At 34.2% G+C, this 15,066-nt stretch overlaps 1 protein-coding gene across 2 annotated transcripts in view; it reads left to right on the top strand.

Annotated features, from left to right (window-relative positions):
• Positions 1-4,906: 4,906 nt before the first annotated feature.
• The window catches only part of ankrd13c (ankyrin repeat domain 13C), a 37,568-nt gene continuing 27,408 nt past the window's right edge, over positions 4,907-15,066 (top strand). The window contains exons 1-2 of one of the 2 annotated variants that reach the window (XM_079843881.1): positions 4,907-6,626; positions 14,837-14,878. In XM_079843881.1, the coding sequence (XP_079700007.1) occupies positions 6,338-6,626; positions 14,837-14,878 (331 nt within the window). In that variant the 5' untranslated portion in view covers positions 4,907-6,337. The remainder of the gene's footprint in view (positions 6,627-14,836; positions 14,879-15,066) is intronic. The other variant, XM_079843880.1, reaches the window with a different exon arrangement.

Below are 15,066 nucleotides of genomic sequence, written 5' to 3'. Positions count from 1 at the left end.
AATCATGACAACACGTTAAAACATGCTAGCAAACATGCGCTAGTAAAATGCTAAATAATGCTAGTAACTGGATTAATCACAATAACATGTTTAAAAATGCTAGCAAACATGCGCTAACATAATGCTAAATTATGCTAGCAACTTGATTAATCATGATAACGTAAAAACATGCTTGCAAACATGCGCTAGCAAAATGTAAAAAAATGCTAACAACTTAATTAATCACGATAACATGTTTAAAAATGCTAGCAAACATGCGCTAACATAATGCTAAATTATGCTAGCAACTTGATTAATCATGATAACATGTTAAAACATGCTATCAAACATGCGTTAGCAAACATGCGTTAGCAAACATGCACAAGCAAAATGCTAAATAATGCTAGCAACTTGATTAATCATGATAACATGTTAAAACATGTTAGCAAACATGCTCTAGCAAAATGATAAATTATGCTAACAACTTAATTAATCATGATAACGTTAAAACATGCTAGCAAACATGCGTTAGCAAACATGCGCTAGCAAACATGCGCTAGCAAAATGTTATATAATGCTAACAACTTTATTAATCATGATAACGTTAAAAAATGGTAGCAAACATGCGTTAACAAACATGCGCTAGCAAATGCTAAATTATGCTAGCAACTTAATTAATCATGATAACATGTTAAAACATGCTAGTAACATGCTGAATAATGCTAACAACTTGATTAATCATGATAACATGTTAAAACATGCTAGCAAACATGCGTTAGCAAAATGTTAAATTATGCTAGCAACTTGATTCATCGTGATAACATGTTAAAACATGGTAGCAAACATGCGCTACCAAAGTGCTAAATCCTGCTAACAACTTGATTAATCACGATAACATGTTAAAACATGCAAGCAAACATGTGCTAGCAAAGTGATAAATCATGCTAACAACTTGATTAATCACGATAACATGTTAAAACATGGTAGCAAACATGCGCTAACATAATGCTAAATTATGCTACCAACTTTATTAATCATGATAATGTTAAAACATGCCAATAAATTGTTGAATTGTGCTAGCAAACTTGATTAATCACGATAACATGTTAAAACATGCTAGCAAACATGTGCTAGCAAAGTGATAAATCATGCTAACACCTTGATTAATCACGATAACATGTTAAAACATGCTAGCAAATATGTGTTAACAAAGTGATAAATCATGCTAGCAACTTGATTAATCACGATAACGTTAAAAAATGCTAGCAAACGTGCTAACATAATGCTAAATTATGCTAGCAACTTTTTTAATCATGATAACATGTTAAAACATGCTAGTAACATGCTGAATCAATGCTGGCAAACTTGATTAATCACGATAACATGTAAAAACATGCTAGCAAACGTGCTAACAAAGTGATAAATCATGCTAGCAACTTGATTAATCACGATAACATGTAAAAACATGCTAGCAAACATGCTAACAAAGTGATAAATCATGCTAGCAACTTGATTAATCACGATAACATGTTAAAACATGCGATAGCAAAAAATGCTTAATCATGCTACCAACTTGATTAATCACGATAACATGTTAAAACATGCTAGTAACATGCTGAATCAACGTTAGCAAACCTTGATTAATCACGATAACATGTTAAAACATGCGCTAACAAACATGTGCTAACAAAGTGATAAATCCTGCTAGCAACTTGATTAATCACGATAACATGTTAAAAAATGCTAGCAAACATGCGCTAACATAATGCTAATTCATGCTAGCAATGTGTTAAAACAGGTTAGCAAAATTTTTTAAAACATGCTATCAGCATGCTAATTCATGCTAGTAACATGTTAAATTGTGCTAACAATATGCTAATTCATGAAAAACAACATGTTATCAAAATTTAAATCATGCTAGCAAAACATGCTTAATCATGCTAGTAACATTAAATCACGCTAGCAAAATGCTAAATCAATGCTAACAATGTGTTAACAAATGTCAACAAAATGCTTAAACTTATGGCAGCATGCTAATTAATTCTAATAACATAACATGCTAACATGTTAACTCATGTTAACAATGTCCTAATACATGTTAGCAAAACATGCTAGCAAAATGTTGACTCTTGGTAAACAATATGCTATCAAAATGTTAACAACATGGTAAATTAATGCTAACAATGTGTTAAAACGGGTTTACAAAACATGCTTATAACCCTAACCCTAATCTAACCCTAACCATTTTAAAACATGTTAACATGTTAAATCATGCTAGCAAAAATGCTAATTCATGTTAACAACATGGCAGCAACATGCTAATTTATGTAACCAATGTGTTAAAACATGCTAATTTGAACTAGAAGTGTTGTAAAACATGTTAGCAACATGTTAAATTGTGTTAACAACATGCTTATTCATGTTAACAATGTGTTAAAACAGGTTATCAAAACATGCTAAATTATGTTAACAACATTTTAAAACATGTTAACATGTTAAATCATGCTAGCAAAAATGCCAATTCATGTTAACCACATGGTAGCAACATGCTAATTCATGTTAGCAATGTGTTAAAACATGCTAATTTGTACTAGAAGTGTTGTAAAACATGTTAGCAACAGGTTGAATCGTGTTAACAACATGATAATTCATGATAACAAGCTATCAAAATGTTAAATCATGCTAGCAAAATGTTAAATCAATGTTAACAATGTGTTAAAAATGCTAACATGCTAAATCATGTTAACAATGTTCTAAAACATGTTAGCAACATGCTAGTAAAATGTTCATTCATGGTAACAATATGTTAATTAATGCTAACAATGTGCTAAAACATAAGCAACATAAGTCATGTTAGCAATGTGCTAACACATGCCAATTAATGCTAGCAACATGCTAATTCATGTTAGTAAAGTGTTAAATCATGATAACAATGTGGTAAAATGTTAACATGCTAATTAATCTTAGCAATGTGTTAGGACATGCTAGCAAACTGTTAAAACATGTTAACAAAACATGCTAATTCATGCTAGCAATGTGTTAAAACATGTTAATGTATTCTAGCAATGTTTTTCTTTCTTTCTCTTTCCGCTTCACTAAATTTAAAGCTTATAAAACGTTCAACCTTTCATAAGTTTTAACATCAAAGTGTGTCCCAATGAACTTTACTTTACAGTACAATGTACTGTAGTTACATTGTACTTACTTAAATAAGTACTGAGCAATATTAATTAACTACATGTACTTACTATAGAGTTATGTTTAGGGTTCGTTACTTGTAATTATGCATAATTTACTGATATTACTAAATACATGTGTAACTGCGTCACCTTAAAATAAAGTGTTACCTTATTTTTTAACCTGTTAACTGTCAGTTTTATTGCCCTATCACATATTTTAGCAATCTCATAAATTAGGTATCAAAAAATCGAGACAATATTTACAATAACACAAAATATTGTCTTCCAGGCATGCTTTCGTTTGGCTTCGAATAATTTTGTGAGTTATATTCACGATAATATGCGATGTTTAATTTGCATGACCTTCTAAAAACAAGTAATATGCTAATTTAGATTAATATAATTTAATTATAATCAGTGTTGGGGAAAGTTACTTTGAAAAGTAATGCATTACAATATTGCGTTACTCCCTTAAAAAGTAACTCATTGAGGTACTTAGTTACTTTTTAGGAAAAGTAATGCGTTACGTTACTTTTGCGTTACTTTTTCTCACCTGGGCTGGGTTTGCTTTTTTGTTTTGTTTTTTAATAGCAAAAAAAGTCCTTTTTTGTGCAAATGTAAAGACCTCTTCATACCAAAATTGAAATAATAGGCCTCAGGCTGAGGTATAAATGTGCTGCCATTCTGGATAATGGAAGAATAGGACGCAGGAGAAAAACGTTTTACCAATAAAAACAAAAAATCTAGTAATTTTTGCTCATGGCTTAACTGAATCATCAAAGGTCATCAGCACGACATTGGTCAATAAAGGTAGATTAAATGCATAAAAATATTAGTTTTATTTAACATTTATATATTTGAGGTTTGAGTACTCTGATTTTGCATTTGACTGATTTTATTCATTTTGAGGAGTACAGAATCTTTATTGTGCAAGTGAGATGAGTAAATGCTCACATTTAGTCTAGAACTACAATAACCATCATGTTCACACACAACGCCTCTCCACTTATTTTTCACAACATGGGGGCAGGAGAGCTGTCAGTCAAATAAATGTGAAAAAGTAACTTGCGTTACTTTTTTGAAAAAGTAACTCAGATATTTTGTTGTAAATTTGAAAAGTAATGCGTTACTTTACTAGTTACTTGAAAAAGTAATATTATTACGTAACTCAAGTTACTTGTAATGCGTTACCCCCAACACTGATTATAATACTAATAATAATTTGAGTGCTCTTATAAATAAATAAAATGTAGTATTATTATTAATATGAATTTCTAAACTAATAAGAATTTGGTTTGTTTTTAAAGTCCCATTGAAGTGGCTTGAAACGCGCAGCATTATTCAATGTGTTGACGTAATTTTCACAGGAAAACAGGGCGGGGCTTATCGAACAGCTCCTCCCCTTTTAAAAAATAGCCAATGGTGTTTCAATATCACAGCTCGGCCGTTAAAACCAGTTTCCTCCTAATCTCCTCCCTATGGCTTTAAAACATAGCTAACATATTCATACTAAAAAAAACTTGAGGCGTTTTGATTTCATGGGGACTTTAAATCAAAGTCAGATTTTCCCGGAAGCGCCTTTGAGATGAAGTTCCCTCTCCAGCAGGTGTCAGCAGTGACACTGCGCATGCGTGGGTCTCTTCTACACTAAACGTTTCATTGCGTGCTGACATTCATAAAATGACAACAAAACTATTCGCTTGTAAGGTCCAAATAGGGCTCGGGCGCTGCGTTGCATTCTGGGACGTGGCGGCCATGTTGATGGCCTCGCGAATGTAAACATACAGCAAATCGAACGAGGAGAAGCAGAGTTGGGAGAAAGAAAAACTATGTTAAAATCCCGAAAAGGATGTGGAATTTACCGGGATACGTTAAATAGGGAAGCCAGGGACCGGTATATGGACAAAATTGGAACTATTAACGGTTTGGATTCATATGAAATTTGCAGTTCACAAATGGATGGGTTCAGGAGCTGCAGACCATGAAGCCTATGTAACGTTAACCTTTTACCTTGAAGCATTCTGCACCGTTCTGTGTTCTCGGGTTGCACTACTTGCAAATAAACACTGAAAAATATCGGATTGTGTGACACTTCTTGCTTTTGCACATTATACGGTTATTGCGATTGTGTGACACTTCTTGCTTTTGCACATTATATTGATTTAAGTATATTTATTTTGAAGATTGTGGTATGGATGCAACAGACACTTATGGCTGTATTTAATGCACATTTATTTTATTTCAACGCTAGGGCTCATGTTTGTCAGAGCACAACATACATACACAATCTTATAGAAGAATGTCATGTCTTCGTCCTTGCTTGGCAACACCATGTGAATCGGTACTTTATCTGACAAAATAGTGTACTTGTTGCGGACGGTTACAATCACCCTTTCCACGTGAATTCGGAGGTGGGCATTTTTTCTTGTGCTCCCCACATCTCTTGCATCAGCTGACAGCGTTCTTTTGTGAAAGCAGGGATCTTTACCTCGGCACACATAAGTCCCACACTGTCCTTTATGTCAAAGCCGCGATCAGCCAACACCATATCCCCAGGTAACAGTTTGTCTTACAAGCGCGATCCAAGCGAGCCGACGACTCAGTTAATCCATTTTCGAACTTTTTCCCATGGCGATTATGTGATCTAGTGTTACACCCCACAATGCAGCAACGGTTTACCATGGTTTCCAATAATAACGCCAAATTAAGACACACGACTGAGAGGGAGCACGTCTATAAACAGTGCGCAGTAGTCCGAGTAGCAGCAAATGAGGCCATCAACATGGCCGCCACGCAAAGTAATGACGTCATACGCCCGAGCCCTATATCCTAATCGGGCTGTGTATGTCAAACAAGTGAAGATCTCGCGACACCAGCCAATCTCTATTCAACCTGCGTGCCATTCTCGCGAGAGTAGAGAATTGTTTCGATGCATGAGGGTGAGTCCCCTCATTCTCGCGAGACTCTCCCCTGCGTTCAATCAAGTTAGTGATTCTCGCGAGAGTGTGAGCGGAAGATGGCAGATGGCTCTTCCTCGTAGGGTGTGTGAGTGTGTGTCGTTTGTTTACCGTTAGATGCGTCGCCCCGGTGCGTGTTTCATTCCCGTCCGTCTCGGTTAATTCACCGGACAGTGTTCATGTTGTGCGGGCTGCTGTTTTCCACCGCTCATCTGTGTAAATATGACGGGAGAGAAGATCCGCTCGGTGCGCAAAGAGCGCAAGGCGGGCTTGGATCTGCTGGAGCCGGACGAGGAACCGGCGGCCACCGGGCCGATCAAAGCCAACCGAGGCAGCAAGATGTTCAGCGGCAGCAACCACAAGATCCCCCGCTCCAGCTCGCAGAACCAGAACCAGAGCCACGGCGACACTGGCGGCGCGTATCCCGTGCATGAGTGTGTGTTCCGGGGAGACGTGCGGAGGCTGTCATCGCTCATCCGGACGCAGAACATCGCGCAGAAAGACGTGCACGGTGAGACCCAGCGCCACAACAACACACATTCAGTCCTAATAATCACATCTAGAGCCTCAGGGACTCTAAAACATGGCGTTGGAGAACCATAATAATCCATAACCAATCTTATTATTATTCAGTAATAATCATCATGCTGATCTACAACTTAACTAACTCAATCTGGTGGTCAAGAATCATAATAGTCCTGATTCATTGCGATCTAGAACTTTTATTTTTCAGTCATAATCGTCATGCTGATCTAGAACAGTAATGCCACAAAAACATGGTGATCGAGAACCATAATAATCCTCAAATGAGTGATCTAGAACTGAGTCATAATGATCATGATGATCTAGAATTTTACTGACTCAACAACCTGTTGGTCAAAAACCATAATAATCCATAACCATGATGATCTAGAACTGTTATTATTCAGTCATAACGATCATGAGGATCTCTAGAACTATAACGCATCAAAAACACTATAATCGAGAGTCATTAATAATCCATAACACTGATGATCTAGAACAGTAATGCCACAAAACATGGTGCATTGAGAACCATAATAATCCATAACCAATCTTATTATTATTCAGTAATAATCATCATGCTGATCTATAACTTTACTAACTCAAAAACCTGGTGGTCAAGAATCATAATAGTTCTGATTCATTGAGATCTAGAACTTTTATTTTTCAGTCATAATCGTCATGCTGATCTAGAACAGTAATGCCACAAAAACATGGTGATCGAGAACCATAATAATCCTCAAACGAGTGATCTAGAACTGAGTCATAATGATCATGCTGATCTACAACTTTACTAACTCAAAAATCTGGTGGTCAAGAATCATAATAGTCCAGATTCATTGCGATCTAGAACTTTTATTTTTCAATCATAATCGTCATACTGATCTAGAACAGTAATGCCACACAAACATGGCAATCGAGAACCATAATAATCCACAAACGAGTGATCTAGAACTGTTATTATTATTCAGAGTCATAATGATCTAGAACTTTACTGACTCAACAACCTGTTTGTCAAAAACCATAATAATCCATAACCATGATGATCTAGAACTGTTAATATTCAGTCATAACGATCATGAGGATCTCTAGAACTATAACGCTTCAAAAACACGATGATCGAGAGTCATTAATAATCCATAACCATGATGATCTAGAACAGTAATGCCACAAAACATGGTGCTTTGAGAACCATAATAATCCATAACCAATCTTATTATTATTCAGTAATAATCATCATGCTGATCTATAACTTTACTAACTCAAAAACCTGGTGGTCAAGAATCATAATAGTCCAGATTCATTGCGATCTAGAACTTTTATTTTTCAGTCATAATCGTCATGCTGATCTAGAACAGTAATGCCACAAAAACATGGTGATCGAGAACCATAATAATCCTCAAATGAGTGATCTAGAACTGAGTCATAATGATCACGATGATCTAGAATTTTACTGACTCAACAACCTGTTGGTCAAAAACCATAATAATCCATAACCATGATGATCTAGAACTGTTATTATTCAGTCATAACGATCATGATGCTCTCTAGAACTATAACGCATCAAAAACACGATGATCGAGAGTCATTAATAATCCATAACCATGATGATCTAGAACAGTAATGCCACAAAACATGGTGCTTTGAGAACCATAATAATCCATAACCAATCTTATTATTATTCAGTAATAATCATCATGCTGATCTATAACTTTACTAACTCAAAAACCTGGTGGTCAAGAATCATAATAGTCCAGATTCATTGCGATCTAGAACTTTTATTTTTCAGTCATAATCGTCATGCTGATCTAGAACAGTAATGCCACAAAAACATGGTGATCGAGAACCATAATAATCCTCAAATGAGTGATCTAGAACTGAGTCATAATGATCATGATGATCTAGAATTTTACTGACTCAACAAACTGTTGGTCAAAAACCATAATAATCCATAACCATGATGATCTAGAACTGTTATTATTCAGTCATAACGATCATGATGCTCTCTAGAACTATAACGCATCAAAAACACGATGATCGAGAGTCATTAATAATCCATAACACTGATGATCTAGAACAGTAATGCCACAAAACATGGTGCATTGAGAACCATAATAATCCATAACCAATCTTATTATTATTCAGTAATAATCATCATGCTGATCTATAACTTTACTAACTCAAAAACCTGGTGGTCAAGAATCATAATAGTTCTGATTCATTGAGATCTAGAACTTTTATTTTTCAGTCATAATCGTCATGCTGATCTAGAACAGTAATGCCACACAAACATGGTGATCGAGAACCATAATAATCCTCAAACGAGTGATCTAGAACTGAGTCATAATGATCATGCTGATCTACAACTTTACTAACTCAAAAACCTGGTGGTCAAGAATCATAATAGTCCAGATTCATTGCGATCTAGAACTTTTATTTTTCAATCATAATCGTCATGCTGATCTAGAACAGTAATGCCACAAAAACATGGCAATCGAGAACCATAATAATCCACAAACGAGTGATCTAGAACTGAGTCATAATGATCATGATGATCTAGAACTTTACTGACTCAACAACCTGTTGGTCAAAAACCATAATAATCCATAACCATGATGATCTAGAACTCTTAATATTCAGTCATAACGATCAGGATGCTCTCTAGAACTATAATGCATCAAAAACACGATGATCAAGAGTCATTAATAATCCATAACAATGATGATCTTGAACAGTAATGCCACAAAAACATGGTGCTTTGAGAACCATAATAATCCATAACCAATCTTATTATTATTCAGTAATAATCATCATGCTGATCTATAACTTTACTAACTCAAAAACCTGGGGGTCAAGAATCATAATAGTCCTGATTCATTGCGATCTAGAACTTTTATTTTTCAGTCATAATCGTCATGCTGATCTAGAACAGTAATGCCACAAAAACATGGTGATCGAGAACCATAATAATCCTCAAACGAGTGATCTAAAACTGAGTCATAATGATCATGATGATTTAGAACATTACTGACTCAACAACCTGTTGGTCAAAAACCATAATAATCCATAACCATGATGATCTAGAACTGTTAATATTCAGTCATACCGATCATGAGGATCTCTAGAACTATAATGCTTCAAAAACACGATGATCGAGAGTCATTAATAATCCATAACCATGATGATCTAGAACAGTAATGCCACAAAAACATGGTGCTTTGAGAACCATCATTCTTATTATTATTCCGTAATAATCATCATGCTGATCTACAACTTAACTAACTCAACCTGGTGGTCAAGAATCATAATAGTCCTGATTCATTGCGATCTAGAACTTTTATTTTTCAGTCATAATCGTCATGCTGATCTAGAACAGTAATGCCACAAAAACATGGTGATCGAGAACCATAATAATCCTCAAATGAGTGATCTAGAACTGAGTCATAATGATCATGATGATCTAGAATTTTACTGACTCAACAAACTGTTGGTCAAAAACCATAATAATCCATAACCATGATGATCTAGAACTGTTATAATTCAGTCATAACGATCATGATGCTCTCTAGAACTATAACGCATCAAAAACACGATGATCGAGAGTCATTAATAATCCATAACCATGATGATCTAGAACAGTAATGCCACAAAACATGGTGCTTTGAGAACCATAATAATCCATAACCAATCTTATTATTATTCAGTAATAATCATCATGCTGATCTATAACTTTACTAACTCAAAAACCTGGTGGTCAAGAATCATAATAGTCCAGATTCATTGCGATCTAGAACTTTTATTTTTCATTCATAATCGTCATGCTGATCTAGAACAGTAATGCCACAAAAACATGGCGATCGAGAACCATAATAATCCTCAAACGAGTGATCTAGAACTGATTCATAATGATCATGATGATCTAGAACTTTACTGGCTCAACAACCTGTTGGTCAAAAACCATAATAATCCATTACCATAATGTTCTAGAACTGTTAATATATAGTCATAATTATGCTGTTCTAGAACTATAACGCATAAAAATCACTGTGATTGAGAATCATAATAATTCCGAACCATGATCTCGAACTGTTATTATTCAGTAATAAGCATCATGCTGATCTAAAACCTCAATTACCCATGAACATGATGTTTGTGAACCATAATAATCCATAACCATGAATCATAATGATCATGCTGATCTAGAACCTCAATGACTAATAAACATGATGTTCGAGAACTATAATAATCCATAACCATGAATCATAATCATCATGCTGATCTAGAACCTCAATGACTAATAAACATGATGTTCGAGAACTGTAATAATCCATAACCATGAATCATAATGATCATGCTGATCTAGAACCTCAATGACTCAAAATCCTGTTGGTCAAAAACTGTAATAATCCTGTAATAATCCAGAACTATGATGATGTAGAACTGTTATTATTCAATCAATTATCATGCTGATCTAGAACTATAAAAACACATCAGAAATAATACAGAACCATGATGACCTTGATCGGTTATTATTTAGTCATAATAATCATGCTGATCTAGAACAATAATGGCACAAAAAAATGGTGCTCGACAACAAAAATAATCCTGAAGCGCAGTGATCTAGAACTGTTATTATTTAGTCATAACGATCATGATGATCTCTAGAACTATAACGCATCAAAAACACGATGATCGAGAATCATAATAATCCATAACCAATTAACCATGATTATCTAGAACTGTTATTATATATAACAGTATATATAATGACTCACTGAATATAATGAATATAACTATAATGACTCACTGAATCTCTGTGATTGAGAATCATAATAATCCATAACCATGAGCTCTAGAACTGTTATTATTATTCAGTCATAATGATCTTGCTGATCTAGAACTATGACTCACTGAATCTCCGTGATTGAGAATCATAATAATCCATAACCATGATGATCTAGAACTGTTATTATTATTCAGTCATAATGATCATGCTGATCTAGAACTATAATGACTCACTGAATCTCTGTGATTGAGAATCATAATAATCCATAACCATGATGATCTAGAACTGTTATTATTCAGTCATAATGATCATGCTGATCTAGAACTATAATGACTCACTGAATCTCTGTGATTGAGATCCATAATAATCCATTACCATGATGATCTAGAACTGTTATTATTCAGTCATAATGGTCATGCTGATCTAGAACTATAATGACTCACTGAATCTCTGTGATTGAGAATCATAATAATCCATAACCATGATGATCTAGAACTGTTATTATTCAGTCATAATGATAATGCTGATCTAGAACTATAATGACTCACTGAATCTCTGTGATTGAGAATCATAATAATCCATAACCATGATGATCTAGAACTGTTGTTATTATTCAGTCATAATGATCTTGCTGATCTAGAACTATAATGACTCACTGAATCTGTGATTGAGAATCATAATAATCCATAACCATGATGATCTAGAACTGTTATTATTATTCAGTCATAATGGTCATGCTTATCTATAATTAAAACGCCCCAAAACGTGATCGAGAACCATAATAATCCATAACCATGATGTACTATAACTGTTGTTATTCAGCTAATGACTCATAAACATGGTGTTTGAAACTATAATAATCCATAACCAAGATGATCTACTGTTATTATTATTCAGAGTTATAATGATCTTGCTGATCTAGAGCTATAATGAATCACTGAATCTCTGTGATTGAGAATCATAATAATCCATAACCATGAGGATCTAAAACTGTTATTATTATTCAGTCATAATGATCTTGCTGATCTAGAACTATGACTCACTGAATCTCTGTGATTGAGAATCATAATAATCCATAACCACGATGATCTAGAACTGTTATTATTATTCAGTCATAATGATCATGCTGATCTAGAACTATAATGACTCACTGAATCTCTGTGATTGAGAATCATAATAATCCATAACCATGATGATCTAGAACTGTTATTATTCAGTCATAATGATCATGCTGATCTAGAACTATAATGACTCACTGAATCTCTGTGATTGAGATCCATAATAATCCATTACCATGATGATCTAGAACTGTTATTATTCAGTCATAATGGTCATGCTGATCTAGAACTATAATGACTCACTGAATCTCTGTGATTGAGAATCATAATAATCCATAACCATGATGATCTAGAACTGTTATTATTATTCAGTCATAATGATAATGCTGATCTAGAACTATGACTCACTGAATCTCTGTGATTGAGAATCATAATAATCCATAACCATGATGATCTAGAACTGTTATTATTATTCAGTCATAATGATCTTGCTGATCTAGAACTATGACTCACTGAATCTCTGTGATTGAGAATCATAATAATCCATAACCATGATGATCTAGAACTGTTATTATTATTCAGTCATAATGATCATGCTGATCTAGAACTATAATGACTCACTGAATCTCTGTGATTGAGAATCATAATAATCCATAACCATGATGATCTAGAACTGTTGTTATTATTCAGTCATAATGATCATGCTGATCTAGAACTATAATGACTCACTGAATCTCTGTGATTGAGAATCATAATAATCCATAACCATGATGATCTAGAACTGTTATTATTCAGTCATAATGATCATGCTGATCTAGAACTATAATGACTCACTGAATCTCTGTGATTGAGATCCATAATAATCCATTACCATGATGATCTAGAACTGTTATTATTCAGTCATAATGGTCATGCTGATCTAGAACTATAATGACTCACTGAATCTCTGTGATTGAGAATCATAATAATCCATAACCATGATGATCTAGAACTGTTATTATTATTCAGTCATAATGATCTTGCTGATCTAGAACTATGACTCACTGAATCTCTGTGATTGAGAATCATAATAATCCATAACCATGATGATCTAGAACTGTTGTTATTATTCAGTCATAATGATCATGCTGATCTAGAACTATAATGACTCACTGAATCTCTGTGATTGAGAATCATAATAATCCATAACCATGATGATCTAGAACTGTTATTATTCAGTCATAATGATCATGCTGATCTAGAACCTCAATGACTTATAAACATGGTGTTTGAAACTATAATAATCCATAACCATGAATCATAACGATCATGCTGATCTAGAACTATAATGACTCACTGAATCTCTGTGATTGAGAATCATAATAATTCATAACCATGATAATCTAGAACTATACTGACTCAACCTGTTGGTCAAAAACTGTAATAATCCATAACCATGATGATCTAGAACTGCTATTATTATTCAGTCATAATGATCATGCTTGTCTATAATTATAACGCCCCAAAACGTGATCGAGAACCATAATAATCCATAACCATGATGAACTATAACTGTTATTATTCGGTCATTATGATCATGCTGATCTAGAACCTCAATGACTCATAAACATGGTGTTTGAAACTATAATAATCCATAACCAAGATGATCTACTGCTATTATTATTCAGAGTCATAATGATCATGCTGATCTAGAACTATAATGACTCACTGAATCTCTGTGATTGAGAACCATAATAATCCCTAACCATGGTGATCTAGAACTGTTATTATTCAGTTAATGACTCATAAACATGGTGTTTGAAACTATAATAATTCATAACCATGATGAACTATAAATGTTATTCAGTCATAATGATCATGCTGATCTAGAACCTCAATGACTCATAAACACAATGTTCGAGAACCATAATAATCCATAACCATGGTGATCTAGAACTGCTATTGTTCAGAACTATTCATTATATTCACATAAAATAAACAAAGAAGGGAAAACGAGTCCTCATGAAACCTGTAATTCTGCAAAACTAGTTTAGTTTGTCTGTATGATGAATTATGAATCAGTCCTAATAATATGATTAATCATAACTGATTGTCATTCATTATTCAGTGCTGGGAGCTGTTTGTGATTCCTGTTTTTTTAAACAACATAACTTTACATATACTAGTCACCTAAAATGAATCCATACAATCATATTTGTTGCTTGACATAATAATATAGAAGCAGTTAATTTATCTAGATTCTCACAAGTGCTAAAATAACTATAGACATTTGAAGAAAACGAAATAGTGTTGTGTGATGTCATTTCCTGTGTGTTTGTCCTGATGGTGATTGACTGTGTATGGTCTGTCTTACAGGAAACACGCCTCTTCATCTGGCGGTTATGATGGGCCATAAAGGTGAGTCTCCCAGCTTTACCACAGCTCATGTCTGACTGTGATTGGCCGATCCCGATCATTCCAGCTTTATATTGGAGTGATATGGAAGCTGTTAAGCCCTTACAGCCTGAAGGCATTTTAATGATTTCACGTGATTTGAAGTGGCTTATAACTCTACAAAAAGTGCATAACGATGTCGCATTTGATAG

This window comes from Gobio gobio (assembly GCF_949357685.1).
Source record: "Gobio gobio genome assembly, chromosome: 19".
NCBI classification, from domain to species: Eukaryota; Metazoa; Chordata; class Actinopteri; order Cypriniformes; family Gobionidae; genus Gobio; species Gobio gobio.
The sequence above is the reverse complement of the archived record's forward strand: the minus strand, read 5'-3'. Positions and strand labels throughout refer to the sequence as shown.